A 15,730-nucleotide genomic window follows, 5' to 3' on the forward strand; every position below is an offset into this window, starting at 1 on the left:
CCCTCTACAGAAGAAGAAACAAAGCTCAGACTTGTTCAAAATCTAAGCTAACGGAGAGGCTGAAGCTAAAACTTTAATCCTATGCTTTTTCACCTACTACACCTGCTGCTTTGCATCTTTTGACATCTTTTTATGTCATAATATATTAAAGAAAAACTGAAATTACAAGATGTTTTTCTTAAGTGATTCAGATGTTTGTATTAACTGCATTTGGGAAAAATTAATAACAATAGTATGTGGATAACCCATTAATTTTTATTTTTATCTTCTGTTGAATGATACTTGGGTCCTTTTGTAATGTGCATGTTCTTTCTTTCCACGTAGAATATTTCAAAAATGACCACACCAAACAAGACGCCTCCTGGTGCTGACCCTAAGCAATTGGAAAGGACTGGAACAGTACGGGAAATTGGGTCACAAGCTGTTTGGTCACTTTCATCTTGCAAACCAGGTAAAAATAATACAAAGCAGAAAAGCTATTGGTGGTAGTTTCCTTGTACACTAGAGTGACTTTTTCTTTTCATTTAGATGGTTTAATTCTAAGGAGCTGTTATTTATAGTGTATCAGTTTCCAGCTGCTTTATTAATTTCTTACAGATTTAACAACATGTGTCATGAAGTCTCCTACTTATCCTCCTTTATCTGCTATAATTCAGTTTTTATTTAGATACCTTTTTTATTTGTTGGTGGCTGTATCTCAGCATAGGATTAAGTGGATGATACATTTTTTTGAGTGAGTACATATCCCCAGATAATTTTATTTTACTCTTGGTTGGGAAAGAATTTTTGAGTTACAGTCATTTTCTTTTTCTTTTTTTTTTTTCAACTTTTATGTAATAAATATAAATTTCAAAGTACAACTTTTGGATTATAGCAGCTTTTCTACCCATAACCTCGCTCCCACCTGCAACCATCCCATCTCCCACTCCCTCTCCCATCCCACTCTTCATCAAGATTCATTTTCAATTATCTTTATATACAGAAGATCAACATAGTGTATACTAAGTAAAGATTTCAACGGTTTGAACCCACACAGACACACAAGGTATAAAGTACTATTTGAGTAGTAGTTTTACTGTTAATTTGCATAGTACAACACATTAAGGACAGAGATCCTACATGGGGAGTAGGTGCACAGTGACTCCCGTCGTTGATTTAACAATTGACACTCTTTATTTATGATGTCAGTAATCACCCGAGGCTGCTGTCATGAGCTGCCACGGCTATGGAAACCTTTTGAGTTTGCCGATTCCTATCTTATTTAGACAAGGTCATAGTTAAAGTGGAAGTTCTCTCCTCCCTTCAGAGAAAGGTACTTACTTCTTTGATGGCCCATTCTTTCCACTGGGATTTCATTCACAGAGATCTTTCATTTAGGTCATTTATTTATTTATTTTTTATTTTTTTGCCACAGTCTCTTGGCTTTTCATGCCTGAGACACTCTCATGGGCTTTTTAGCCAGATCCAAATGATGTGATGTTTAGGACATCTGCCATTCTATGAGTCTGCTGTGTAATCCACTTCCCATATTGGATCGTTCTCTCCTTTTTAATTCTATCAGTTAGTATTAGCAGACACTAGTCTTGTTTATGTGATTCCTTTGGCACTTAATCCTCTCATTATGATCAACTATGAACTTAAACTGATCACTTTTACTAGTGAGATGGCATTGGTACATGCCACCTTGATGGGATTGAATTGAAATCCCTGGCACGTTTCTAGCTCTACAATTAGGGGTAAGTCCAAGTGAATATGTGCGGAACTGTACATCTCCCTCTCTTATTCCCACTCTTATATTTAACAGGGATCACTTTTCAGTTAAATTTAAACACTTAAGAATAATTGTGTGTTAATTAAAGAGTTCAACCAATGGTGTTAAGTAGAACCAAAAAATACTAAAAGGAATAAAATAGTAAGTTGTTCCTCAACAGTCAGGAGAAGGGCTGATTAGTCATTGTTTCTCATAGTGTCCATTTCACTTCTACAGGTTTGCTTTTAGGTGCTCAGTTGTCACCCATCAGGGAGAACATATGATATTTGTCCTTTTGGGATTGGCTTATTTCACTCAGCATGATGTTTTCCAGATTCCTCCATTTTGTTGCCAATGACCGGATTTCATTTTTTTTTTTTTTTTTTTACTGCTATATAGTATTCTATAGAGTACATATCCCATAATTTCTTTATCCAGTCTTCTGTTGATGGGCATTTAGGTTGACTCCATGTCTTAGCTATGGTGAATTGAGTTGCAATAAACATTGAGGTGCAGACAGCTCTTTTATTTGCCAATTTAATTTCCTTTGGGTAAATTCCAAGGAGTGGGATGGCTGGGTCATGTGGTAGGGCTATATTCAGGTTTAAGAGGAATCTTGAAACTGTCTTCCATAGTGGCTTTACTAGTTTGCATTCCCACCAACAGTGGGTTAGTGTCCCATTTTCCCCCACATCCTCGCCAGCATCTGTTTTTAGTTGATAGTTGATTTCTGTATGTAAGCCATTCTAACCGGGGTGAGGTGAAACCTCATTGTGGTTTTGATTTGCATTTCCCTGATGGCTAGTGATCCTGAACATTTCTTCATTTGTCTGTTGGCCGTTTGGATTTCCTCTTTTGAAAAATGTCTATTGAGGTCCTTGGCCCATCTCTTAAGTGGGTTGTTTGTTTTGTTGTTGAGTTTCTCTTTGTAGATTCTGGTTATTAATCCTTTTTTGGTTGTAGAATTGGCAAATATTTTTTTCCATTCTGTTGGTTGCCTCTTCACTTTCCTGTTTCTTTTGCGGTACAGAAACTTCTCAATTTATGTAATCCCAGTTGTTCATTTTGGGTTTGACTGCCTGTGCCTTTGGGTCTTTTCCAAGAAATCTTTGCCGGTGCCAATATCTTGCAGGGTTTCTCCAATGTTCTCTAATAATTTGATGGTGTCAGGTCGTAGAGTTAGATCTTTAATCCATGTCGAGTGGATTTTTGTGTAAGGTGAAAGGTAGGGGTCTTGCTTCATGCTTCTGCATGTGAAGATCCAGTTTTTGCAGCACCATTTGTTGAATAGACTGTCCTTATTCCAGGGATTAGTTTTAGATCCTTGATCAAATATAAATTGGCTGTAGATGTTTGGATTGATTTCTGGTGTTTCTATTCTGTTCCATTGGTCTATCCATCTGTTACTGTACCAGTGCCATGCTGTTTTGATAACAACTGCCCTGTAGTATGTCCTGAAATCTGGTATTGTGATGCCTCCGGCTTTGTTTTTGTTGTGCAAGTTTGCTTTAGCTATTCGAGGTCTTCTGTGTCTCCATATGAATTCAGCATCATTTTTTTCAGATCTGAGAAGAATGTCTTTGGTATCTTGATTGGTATATCATTGAATCTATATATAAATTGCTTTTGGGAGAATAGACATTTTGATGATATTGATTCTTCCAATCCATGAGCATGGAAGATTTTTCCATTTTTTTGGTATCCTCTTCTATTTCTTTCTTTAAGGTTTTGTAATTCTCACTGTAGAGATCTTTGACGTCTTTGGTTTAGTTTATTCCAAGGTATTTGATTGTTTTTGTAGCTATTGTGAATGGGATTGATCTTAGAAGTTCTTCCTCCGCCGTGGCATTGCCTGTGTATACAAAGGCTGTTGATTTTTGTGCATTGATTTTATATCCTGTTACTTAGCTAAACTCTTCTATGAGTTCCAATTGTCTCTTAGTAGAGTTCTTTGGATCCCCTAAATAAAGAATCATATCATCTGCAAAGAGGGATAGTTTGACTTCTTCCTTCCCACTGTCTACCCCTTTAATTTCTTTTTCATGCCTAATGGCTCTTGCTAAAACTTCCAGTACTATATTGAATAGCAGTGGTGAGAGTGGGCATCCCTGTCTTGTACCAAATCTCAGTGGAAGTGCTTCCAACTTTTCCCCATTCAATATGATGCTGGCTGTGGGTTCTTTATAAATTGCTTTGATTATATTGAGGTATGTTCCTTCTATACCCAATTTGCTTAGAGTTTTCATCATGAAAGGGTGTTGTATTTTATTAAATGCTTTCTCTGCATCTATTGAGATAATCATATGGTTTTTCTTCTGCAGTTTGTTAATATGGTATATCATGTTGATTGATTTGTAAACGTTGAACCATCTCTGCATACCAGGGAGAGATCCCACTTGTTCTGGGTGGATGATCTTTCTGATGTGTTGTTCCCTTCTATTGGACAGAATTTTATTGAGGATTTTTGTGTCTATGTTCATCAGGGAAATTGGTCTGTAATTCTCTTTCTCTGTTGCATCTTTTTCTGGCTTAGAGATTTAGGTGATGCTGGTCTCAAAAAGAATTTGGGAGGATTCCCTCTTTTCAATTATTCTGAATAGTTTGAGAAGAATTGTAGTTAGTTCTTCTTTAAATGTCTGGTAGAATTCAATAGTGAATCCATCCGGTCCTGGGCTTTTCTTTGTTGGGAGGGCTTTTATCACTGATTAAATTTCTGACTCGGTTATGAGTCTGCTTAGGTTTTCTATGTCTTCATGGTTTGATTTAGGTAGGTTGTATGTGTCCAGGAATCTATCCATTTCTGATAGATTTCCCTGTTTGCTGGCATGGAACTCTTTGTATTAATTTCTTATGACTCTTTTTATTGCTCTGGTGTCTGTTGTTACATTCCCTTTTTCATCTCCTATATTATTGATTTTGATCTTTTCTCTCCTTTTTTTTAGCTAGTTGGGCTGATGGTGTGTCAATTTTGTTTATTTTTTCAAAAAACCAGCTTCTCATTTTGCTGATCTTTTTTTTTTTTTGATTCAATTCTGTTGATTTCTTCTCTAATTTTAATTATTTCTCTTCTATTAATTTTGAGTCTGGTTTGCTGCAGTTTTTCTAGATCCTTGAGATGCATTGATAGCTCATTTCTTTGGTACCTTTCCAGTTTCTTGATGTAGGCACCTATTGCTATAAACTCTCCTCTTAACACTGCTTTTGCTGTGTCCCATAAGTTTTGATATGTTGTGTTGTTATCTTCATTTGCTTCCAGAAAGTTTTTGATTCCTTTTTTGATTTCTTCTGTGACCCACTGTTCATTCAGGAGCATGTTGTTCAGTCTCCATTTTTTGCATATGCTCTAGGGATTCCTGAGTTGCTAATTTCTAGCTTCATTCCATTGTGATCTGAAAAGATGCATGATATGATTTTGATTCTTTTGAATTTGCTGAGACTTGCTTTATGGCCTAGTATATGGTTAATCCTATAGTAAGTTCCATGCACTGCTGAGACGAATGTGTATTCTGAAAGTATAGGATCAGAAGTTCTGTAGATATCTGTTAGATCCATTTGGTCTATAGTGTTCATTAAATCTGCTGTTTCCTTGTTGATCTTCCGTCTGGTTTATCTGTCCATTTCTGAAAATGGAGCATTGAAGTCCCCCAATACTATTGTATTGGAGTCTCAGTTTTTCTGTTTAATGGAGGGCGGGCGCAGCCCCGAGCTGGTTCAGCTCTTACGTATGTCCAAAATGGTGCCTGCTCTATTGGTTTGCACACCTTTGTAAGATCAGTGGAGAGAGGGAATCGTGTCTGAACTGTCCCTTTAATTTTTTCTCTCCTCTAGTTAGGCTGATGTACTTTCCCCCACAGGGCCTCAGGCCTCATTCCCTCTAGGTTCTTCCTGCCACTTTTATTCTAGTGTCTGGGGCTTCTGCGGTTTCGCCTCACCTCTCTTTCCAGCGCTGGTGTGGAGAAGATTCTTGGCAGCTGGGCTCCCGAGCCATGAGCACCCGTGTCCTCCACATAGATCCACCGTGTCCCTCTAGTTCTGGAAGAATTCCCTCTGCCGTTTTTCCCTAACTCTTGCCTGAGATTACACTATCTCCTCTTTTATTAAACTGTCTTTTCCTGGACTATCAGTGAGCTGCCTCCCTATTCCGCCATCTTGGAACCTCCAGTCATTTTATTTTTCTCAAAAGTTTCTTGGTGCTATTTCACTGTCCTTTTTTGCCATGTTGCAGGTAAGAAGGCCTGTGCCCATATTCTTGTTCTGTTTGTTTTATTCCAAAAACTTGTTCTTTCTGGAAGCTTCTAAAATTTTTCTCTTTTTTTCTTGGGAGTTTCACACTTTGGCCAGGATATGTGTGTATCTTTTCTCATCCATCTATTCCATAATTTGGTAAGTATTTTCAATCTGCATACTCAGTCTCAGAAATTTCTTTAGGTTGATCAAGTTGAACTGTTATTGGTTTAGTGGTCATCTTTCTTTTAGAAGCTTCTACTCTCTACACATGAAAACTCTGGAAGCTGTTCTCCCAAATAAACCTGTTCGGTTTTACCTGGAGATTCCATTCTCTCTTTTTATGAATAGTTTACTGAGGTACAATTTATATATAATAAAACTTACTCTCAAAGTTTTTTTTTTTTTTAAATAAAGATTTATTTACTTACTTGAAAAAGTTAAGAGACAGAGAGACAGAGGTCTTCCATCCGCTGATTCACTCTCCAGGTGGCTTCAATGATCAGGGCAAAGCCAGTCTTAAGCCAGGAGCCAGGAGCTTCATCTTGGTCTCTCATGTGGGTGTCAGTGGAGCATCTGGGACTCCAGCTGGCACCGAAATGGGCTGTGATTATCACAAGTGGTGACTTTACTGGCTGTTCCACAGTGCCAGCTCCTACCCAAAAACTTTTTTTAATGTATTTAAAAAATTCAAAAACTTATGAGACACAGAGAATAGAGTGACAGAAACATAGACAGAAGCAGAGACACAGAGAGCGCCCATCTTCTGGTTCATTCCCTAAATGCCTGTGGTGCTTGAAGCTGGGCCTGGGTTGGAGCCAGGAGGGAAGAACTCAATTCAGGTCTCCCACATGGGTGGTTGGAACCAATCACTTAAGCTATCACCTGCTGCTTCCTAGGCCATGCGTTGACAGGAAACTAGAATCAGGAACGGAGTAGGGACTTGAATCAGGAATGTGACTGTCCCAACAGCCAGCTTAACCCTTAGGCCAAATGCTTGTCCCTCACCCTTTTTAGATGTACCATTCTATGAGTTTTAGCAAACACATACAGTCATAAATGTATATTATAATCCACATGACCAACAGACACATGAAAAAATGCTCAAGATCACTAGCCGAGAGGAAAATGCCAATCAAAACCACAATGATGATTCACTTCACCCCAGTTAGAATGTCTTTCATACAGAAATCGGCAAACACCAAATGCTGGCGAGGATATGGAGGAAAAGGTATCCTAATCCACTGTTGGTGGGAATTTAAACTGGTAAAGCCACTGTGGAAGACAGTATACAGATACCTCAGAAATTTGAATATAGACCTTCCATATGACCCAGCCATCCGACTCCTGGGAATTTACCAAAGGGAAATGAAACCAGCAAATAAAAGGGTTATCTGTACCCCCATGTTTATCATGGTTTAATTCACAATAGCTAAGACACGGAATCCATCCAGATGCCAGTCAACTAAACACAGGATAAAGAAATTATGGAGAGCAAACTGAGACCAGACTGCAGCAGCCCAAGCCACTGGTGAAAAAACTGCAGGAAGAGCCTAGAGGGAATCCAGCTTGGAGCTCTGTGGGGGATAGTGTACCCACCAAATAGAGGAGAAAAAACAAGGTGGGGGGCACGTTTTCTCTCTCCCCGATCATCTTGCAAAGGCATCTTGTATCAAGTGGACAGAGAGCAGGTGCCATTTTGGACATACATAGCAGCTGTGCCAGCTCATGTCTGTGCCCAGCAACCAGTGAAGCAGAGGCTCTAGAGTCTCATGGGGTGAATAGATAGGGGGCTGGGTGCTCGTGACCGTGGGAGGCTTGTGTTCCAGGACTGTGGAAACACTGAGGCTACATGGGAGGACTCAGGGTATGGCTCGGACATTGGACAGTCACTGTGGTAGGCTTCACATGATCAGGGCTCCCTGGTTACCTGGCGAGAGACATTGCTGGAATCTAAGCTTGTACTGAGGACTGCACAGATCCTTTGTGTAGTCCTTGTGGTAGAGTGGACGAATAATATACTCACTGGGGCTAGTGCCCAGGCACTGGTCTCCTTCGAGGAGATGAGCTCAGTTGAGTCTACCCCAACACAAGAAGAAACCTCTCCTCTTATTAAAAAAAAAAAAAAGGGAGATTTACCATGACAAACCTGGGTGTGTCACCTCAGACAAGCCCTTCACCCTGGAGCATTTAATAGAGCTCCCTGGCCACTCCCAGTACACACCTCTAGATATTCCCTGAAAGCAGACACTCCACTAATATAATCAGACATAGTACAAAATAAAAGCCGCCACAGCAAAAAATTAAAGAAACCAACGAGTATCCCCACAAATGCCAAATAACAAACATACCAATCCAGGAAACAAGAACAAGGAGGATAACATGACACCCCCAAAAGAACACACCACCTCAATACTAGATTGTGAAGATGATGAGATTGAAGAAATGCCAGGAATGAAATTCAAAAAATTGATCATATGGTTACTTAGAAATAATCAGAAGCAAATGCAAGGACTAATGAAATCTGTACATGACATGAAAGAAAATTTCTCTCGAAATTGAGATCTTAAACAGAAATCAAAATGAAATCCTGGAAATGAAGAATTCAATAGAACAAATAAAAAAATACAGTGGAAAGCCTTAACAACAGAATTGGTGGAGCAGAAGAAAGAATATTCGACATAGAAGACAAAGCACAGGAAATTATATATAGTCAGACCAAACACAAGAAGAAGAAATTAGAAAACTAAAAAACACTGTTGGGAATCTACAGGATACTATAAAATGACCCAATATACAGGTTCTAGGAGTTCCTGAAGGTATGGAAAGAAAGGATGAGAAGGCCTTTTTTTGTGAAATAATAACAGAAAACTTGCCAAATTTGGAGAAAGGTACATCCAAGTGTAGGCAGCACATAGAACTCCTGATAGGCATGACCATGAAAGGTCTTCACCATGACACGTTGTAATCAAACTCTCCATAGTAAAACATAAAGATTCTAAAATGAGCAGAGAGAAATGCCAGATTACTTTCAGAAGATCTCCAGTTAGACTCACAGCAGACTGATCAGAAACCCAGCAAGCTGGGAGAGAATGGCAAGATATAGTCCAAGCCTAGAGAAAAAAACTTTCAATCCAGAATACCATACCTTGAAAAGTTCTCATTTATGAAAGAAAGTAAAATAAAGACCTTCCATTACAAACAGAAACTGAAGGAATTTGTCACCACCCATCCAGCCCTGCAAAAGATGCTTAAGGATGCATATAGAAATACAGAAACATGGTCATCACTATGGGAGAAGGTAAAGGAAGGAAAGATACCAGTACAGGTAGAAAGAAAATCCAAAGTAAAAAATAGGAATACTTATGGGAAAATGGCAGGGCAAAGTCATTACTTATTAATAGTCACCTTGAATGTAAATGGCCTTCACTCTGCAGTTAAAAGACACAGACTGGCTGAATGGATTGAAAAACAAAACCCATCTATTACTGTCTACAGAAACACATCTCACCAACAAAGATGCACCCAGATTGAAAGTGAAAGGATGGAAAGAGATACTGCATGCAAAAAGAATAAAAAAATAGCTGATATAGCCATCCTAATATCAGACAAAGTAGACTTTAAAAAAATTAAAACACCATGGGTTCAAGTAACAAAAAAGGAGAGAGAAGGCCAAAATCAATAAAATTAGAGATGAAAAAGGGAATGTAATAACAGACACCACAGAAATAAAAAGAATCATCAGAAATTATGACAAAGATCTGTATGCCAACAAACTGTAAAAACTAGAAGAAATGGATAGATTCCTGGACACATACAGTCTACCTAAATTGAGCCATGATGACATAGGAAACCCACCCTTTACCAAGATGGAAATTGAATCAATAATAAAGACCCTCCCAACAAAGAAAAGCCCAGGACCAGATGGTTTCCCTGCTGAATTCTACCAGACATTTAAAGAACTAACTCCAATTCTTCTCAAGATATTCAAAACAACTGAAAGGGAAGGAATCCTCCCAAATTCTTTCTATGAAGCCAGCAACACCTGAGTTCCTAAACCTGAAAAAGATGCAACAGAGAAAGAGAACTATAAACCAATTTCTCTGATGAACATAGATGCAATAATCCTCAATAAAATTCTAGCCAATTGAAGCCAGCAGCACATCAGAAAGATCATCCACATAGACCCAGTGGGATTTATCCTTGATGTGCAGGGATGGTTTAGCATTTGCAGATCAATCAATGTGATACATCACATCAGCAAGCTGCAAAACAAAAACTATAGGATTATCTCAATAGGTGGCAGAGAAAGCATTTGATAAAATATAACACCCTTTGACAACGAAAACGCTAAACAAATTGGGTATAGAAGGAACATTCCTCAACACAATCAAGTCAATTTATGACAAACCCACAGCCAGTGTCCTATTGAATGAAGAAAAGTTGGAAGAATTCCCATTGAGATCCAGAACCAGACAAGGATGCCCACTCTCACCATTGCTGTTCAATATAGTTTTAGCCAGAGCCATTAGGCAAGAAAAAGAAATCAAAGGGATACAAATCAGGAAGGAGGAAATCAAACTATACCTATTGGCAGATGACATGATTTTATATATATATATATATAAAATCCTATATATATATATATATATATATGATCCAAAAGACTCCACCAAGGTACTATTGGAACTCATAGAAGAGTTTGGTAAAGTAGCAGGATATAAATCAATACATAAAAATCAACAGCCTGTGTATATACAGACAATGCCAAGGCTGAGAATGAACTTCTAAGATTGATCCCATTCACAATAGCTACAAAAAAAGAAATTCAAATGCCTTGGAATAAATTTAACCAAGGATGTCAAGGATCTCTATGATGAGAATTATAAAGTCTTAAAGAATGAAATAGAAGAAGATACAACAAAATGGAAAAGTCTTCCATGTTCATGGATTGGAAGAATCAATATCATCAAAATGTCCATTCTTCCAATAGCTATGTACAGATTCACTGTGTTACCAATCAAAATACCAATGACATTCTTCTCAGATATAGAAAAAATGATGCTGAAATTCATATGGAAATACAGGTGACTTCAAATAGCTAAAGCCATCTTATAAAAGAACAAAGCTGAAGGCAACAACATACCAGATTTCAAGACATACTATAAGGCAGTTATAATCAAATAACCTGATACTGGTACAAAAACAGATGGATAGAGCAATGGAATAGAATAGAAATGCCAGAAATCAATCCAAGCATCTACAACCAACTTATATTTGACCAAGGAACTAAAACCAATCCCTAGAGTAAGGACAGTCTCTTTAACAAAAGGTGCTGGGAAAACTGGATTTCCACATCCAGGAGTATGAAGCAGGATCCCCACCTTACATTATATGAAAATCCATTCAAAATGGATTTAAGACCTAAGTGTATGGCCTTGTACCATCAAATTGCTAGAGAACTTTGGGGAAACCCTGCAGGACATTGGCACAGGCAAAAATTTCTTGGAAAAGACCCCGGAGCTACAGGCAATCAAAGCCAAAATAAACAAATGGGATTACAACAGATTGATAAGCTTGTGTATTGCACAAGAAACACTCAGGAAAATGAAGAGGCATCTGACAGAATGGGAGGAATTATTTGCACACACTGCAACCTATAAAGGTTTAATAACCAGAATATATAAAGAGATCAAGAAACTCCACAACAACAAATAGCCCGATTAAGAAATGGGCCAAGGACTTCAACAGACAATTTTCAAGAGAGGAAATCCAAATGGCCAACAGACACATGAAAAAATGTTCAAGATCACTAGCCATCAGGGAAATGAAAATTAAAACCACAATGAGGTTTCACCTCATCCCAGTTAGAATGGCTTTCATACAGAAATCAACAAACAACAAATGCTGTTGAGGATGTGGAGAGAAAGCTACCTTAATCTGTTGTTGGTTGGGAATGTAAACTGGTAAAGCCACTATGGAAGCAATCTACAGATACCTCAGAAATCTGAATATAGTCCTACCATATGACCCAGCCATCTGACTCCTGGGAATATACCCAAGGGAAATGAAATCAGCAAATAAAAGAGTTATCTGCACCCCCCCCCATGTTTATTGCAGCTCAATTCACAATAGCTAAGACATGGAATTAACCTATATGCCCAGCAACTGAAGACTGGATGAAAAAATTATGGGATATGTACACTATGGAATACTACACAGTGGTGAAAAAAGTGAAATTTAGTCATTTGCATCAAAATGGATGAATCTGGAAAACATGATACTTAATGAAATAAGCCAGTCCCAAAGGGACAAATTCCATATGTTCTCCCTGATCTATGATAATTAATAGTGTACCTAAAAGGCAATCTGTAGAAGTGAAATTGACACTTTGAGAAGCAATGACTTGAACAGCCCTTGTCTTGACTGTCAAGGAAAAAAAATTTATTTTCCTCTTAATGGAGAATGGGACTGGGAATGGGAGAGGGAGGAGGAGGTATAGTAGGAGTTGGGGGTGGATCACTGTGCACTAACTTACCATGAAGGACCTCTGTCCTCAAGGAGTTGTATTATAGCTGTGTCTAAGTGTTCCCACAAGGTGTGTCATTATTGGGTGCTTCTTTAAAGTTAATTAAGTTTCCAAAAAATAAGTGAATGGGAGAGGGAGGAGGAGTTGGGGTGGGAGAGTGTGTGGGAAGATGTGTATGGTGAAAAGAATCACTATATTCCTAAAGTTGTACTTATGAAATGCTTGAAGTTTGTATTCCTTAAATAGTTCCTTTATGCCCCCCCCCCTTTTAAAGATTTATTTATTTATTGAAATGCAGAGTTAGAGAGAGAGAGAGAGAGAAAGAAAATCTTCCATCTGCTGGTTTACTCCAAAATGCTACAACGGCCAGGGCTGGGCCAGGGCAAAGCCAAGAGTTTCTTCTGGGTTTCCTGTGTGGGTGCAGGGGTCCAAAGACTTGGGCCATCTTCTACCCAGGCTCATTAGCAGGGAGCTGGATCAGAAGCAGAGAAGCTGGACTTGAACTGGTGCCCATATGGGATGCTTAATCCACTGCACCTCAGCTCTAGCCCCCCTTTATGCCCTTTTGTAGTTCATCTGCTCTTGCCCAAGCTCAGTCTTTGATTGTTTTGTGGCCCTTTGGTTTTGCCTTTTTTCAGAATGCCAATATAAGTGTAATATGTAGCCTTTTGTTTCTGGCTTCTTTGACATAGCCTAATGCATTTGTAAGTTTTGTTGTTTCATATATTGGTGATTTGTTGCTGATTACTGTTTCACTTTATGGCTGTACCACAGTTAATTTACCCAGTCAACATGTGAGCAAGCCATTTTAGACAGTTCCCCTCTGCCCAGCCAAGACTTCAGGTAACTACTTTTTGTAATATGACCACAAAGTCATGAGAGATCCCAAGTCAAACTGCCCAACTAACTTACACCTGAATTCCTGTCCTGTAGAAATAGAGAAATAATGCATATTTGATATTTGAAACTGCTAAATTTTAGAGTATGCTGTTATGCAGAAATGGCTAACTAAGATGAAGTTGCTCTTAACTTTTGGTGATTATGAATAAAGCAACATGGCTGGCGCCGTGGCTTAACAGGCTAATCCTCTGCCTTGCAGTACCGGCACACCGGGTTCTAGTCCCGGTTGGGGCGCCGAATTCTATCCCGGTTGCCCCTCTTCCAGGCCAGCTCTCTGCTATGGCCCGGGAAGGCAGTGGAGGATGGCCCAAGTCCTTGGGCCCTGCACCCGCATGGGAGACCAGGAGAAGCACCTGGCTCCTGGCTTCAGATCAGCGAGATGCGCTGGCCGCAGCGGCCATTGGAGAGTGAACCAACGGCAAAGGAAGACCTTTCTCTCTGTCTCTCCCTCTCACTATCCACTCTGCCTGTCAAAAAAAAAAAAAAAAATGAATAAAGCAACATTCATATAATGTTTTGTGTATACTTATGTTTTAATTTTTGGGGGGTGAATATTTACAAGTGGAATTGCTGGGTTATATTGCTTTTATTCTTCCATTTCAGTTTATATCTTTTGTTTCCTTTCCTCATCTTACTGCATTAGCTAAAATTTCTGGTATGATACTGAATGGCAGTGGTAAAGGGCATAATTTTTTTTTTTCAGGTCTTAGGGAGAAAGTATCTAGTTTCTTACCATTAAATATGTTGTTAGCTGTTATTTCTAAGGTAGATATTCTTTGTCAAGTTGAGGACGTTGCTCTCCTTTTGCTGTAAGTTTTGTCAGATAATTTTTCTGAACCTACTGGTAAGATCATATGATTTTTTTTTTCTTCTTTAAGCTGTTGATGTCAGAAGTTACATTGATTTTAGAATATTGAACTAGTGTTGCACACCTGGAATAAATCCCACCTGATCATGTAGATAATTCTTTTTGTTCATATATCTGATTTGCTAAAGTTTGCTGGAAAATTTTACAGCCATGTTCACGAGAGATATTGTTGTTTTTTTTTTTTTTTTTTTGGACAGGCAGAGTAGATAGTGAGAGAGACAGAGAGAAAGGTCTTCCTTTTGCCGTTGGTTCACCCTCCAATGGCCGCTGCGGCCGGCGCATCTTGCTGATCCGAAGCCAGGAGCCAGGTGCTTCTGGTCTCCCATGCAGGTACAGGGCCTAAGGACATGGGCCATCCTCTACTGCCTTCCTGGGCCATAGCAGAGAGCTGGCCTGGAAGAGGGGCAACCGGGATAGAATTCGGCGCCCTAACCGGGACTAGAACCCGGTGTGCCGGCGCCGCAAGGCGGAGGATTAGCCTGTTGAGCCACGGCGCCGGCTGAGATATTGTTCTATAATTTTCCTTTTTTGCAGTGTCTTAGTCCAGTTTTGGTATTAGTGTAATGCTTGTCTCATAGAATGACTTAGGAAGTTTTCTCTCTGCTTCTATTTATGGAAGATATTGTAGCAAATTGGTATTATTTATTGCTTGTACTGCTATGCTTGATAGAATTCACCAGTTAAACCTTCTGGGTCTGGTGATTTCTGTTTTGATGGGTTATTAATTTTTGTGTGTGTGTGACAGGCAGATTTAGACAGAGGGAAAGAGACAGAGAGAAAGGTCTTCCTTCCGTTGGTTCACCCCTCAAATGGCCGCTACAGCTGGCACGCTGCGCCGATCCAAAGCCAGGAGCCAGGTACTTCCTCCTGGTCTCCCATGCGGGTGCAGGACCCAACCACTTGGGCCATCCTCCACTGCCTTCCCGGGCCACAGCAGAGAGATGGACTGGAAGAGGAGCAACCAGGACAGAATCCGGCGCCCCAGCTGTGACTAGAACCCGGAGTGCTGGCACACTAGATTAGTCTAGTGAGCCGCGGCTCTGGCCTTGGGTTATTAACTTTTTTAAGATTTATGTATTTATTTGAAAGTCAGAGTTATTGAAGGAGAGGAAGAATAAAGAGCTAGGTCTTCCATGCTCTGAGTTACTCCTCAGATGTTTGCAATGGCTAGGGCTGGGCCAAGCCAAAGCCAGGATCCAGAAGCTTCATCTGGGTCTCCCACATGGGTGGCAGTGGCCCACACGCTTGTGTCATCTTCTGTTGCTTTTTCCAGGTCATTAGCAGGGAGCTGGATCTGAAGAGGAGCAGCCGGGAAACAAACTGGTGCCCATTTGTTATGCTGGCAAAGCAGGTTGCAGTGTTATCCCCTATGCCACAATGCCGGCCCCTATTTTTTCAGTTTTTTTAATAGGCCTGTTTGTAGTCTTCATTTCTCTTTATGAGTTTTTGGTTGAGTGTG

At 39.5% G+C, this 15,730-nt stretch overlaps 1 protein-coding gene across 2 annotated transcripts in view; it reads left to right on the forward strand.

The window, feature by feature from the left end:
- The window catches only part of ANAPC10 (anaphase promoting complex subunit 10), a 142,638-nt gene that overhangs the window by 1,261 nt on the left and 125,647 nt on the right, over positions 1–15,730 (forward strand). For both annotated transcript variants that reach the window (XM_062199550.1, XM_062199551.1), the window contains exon 2: positions 325–451. In XM_062199550.1, coding sequence (XP_062055534.1) covers positions 337–451 — 115 coding nt within the window. In that variant the 5' untranslated portion in view covers positions 325–336. The remainder of the gene's footprint in view (positions 1–324; positions 452–15,730) is intronic.

Source organism: Lepus europaeus, chromosome 8, assembly GCF_033115175.1.
Source record: "Lepus europaeus isolate LE1 chromosome 8, mLepTim1.pri, whole genome shotgun sequence".
NCBI classification, from domain to species: domain Eukaryota; kingdom Metazoa; phylum Chordata; class Mammalia; order Lagomorpha; family Leporidae; genus Lepus; species Lepus europaeus.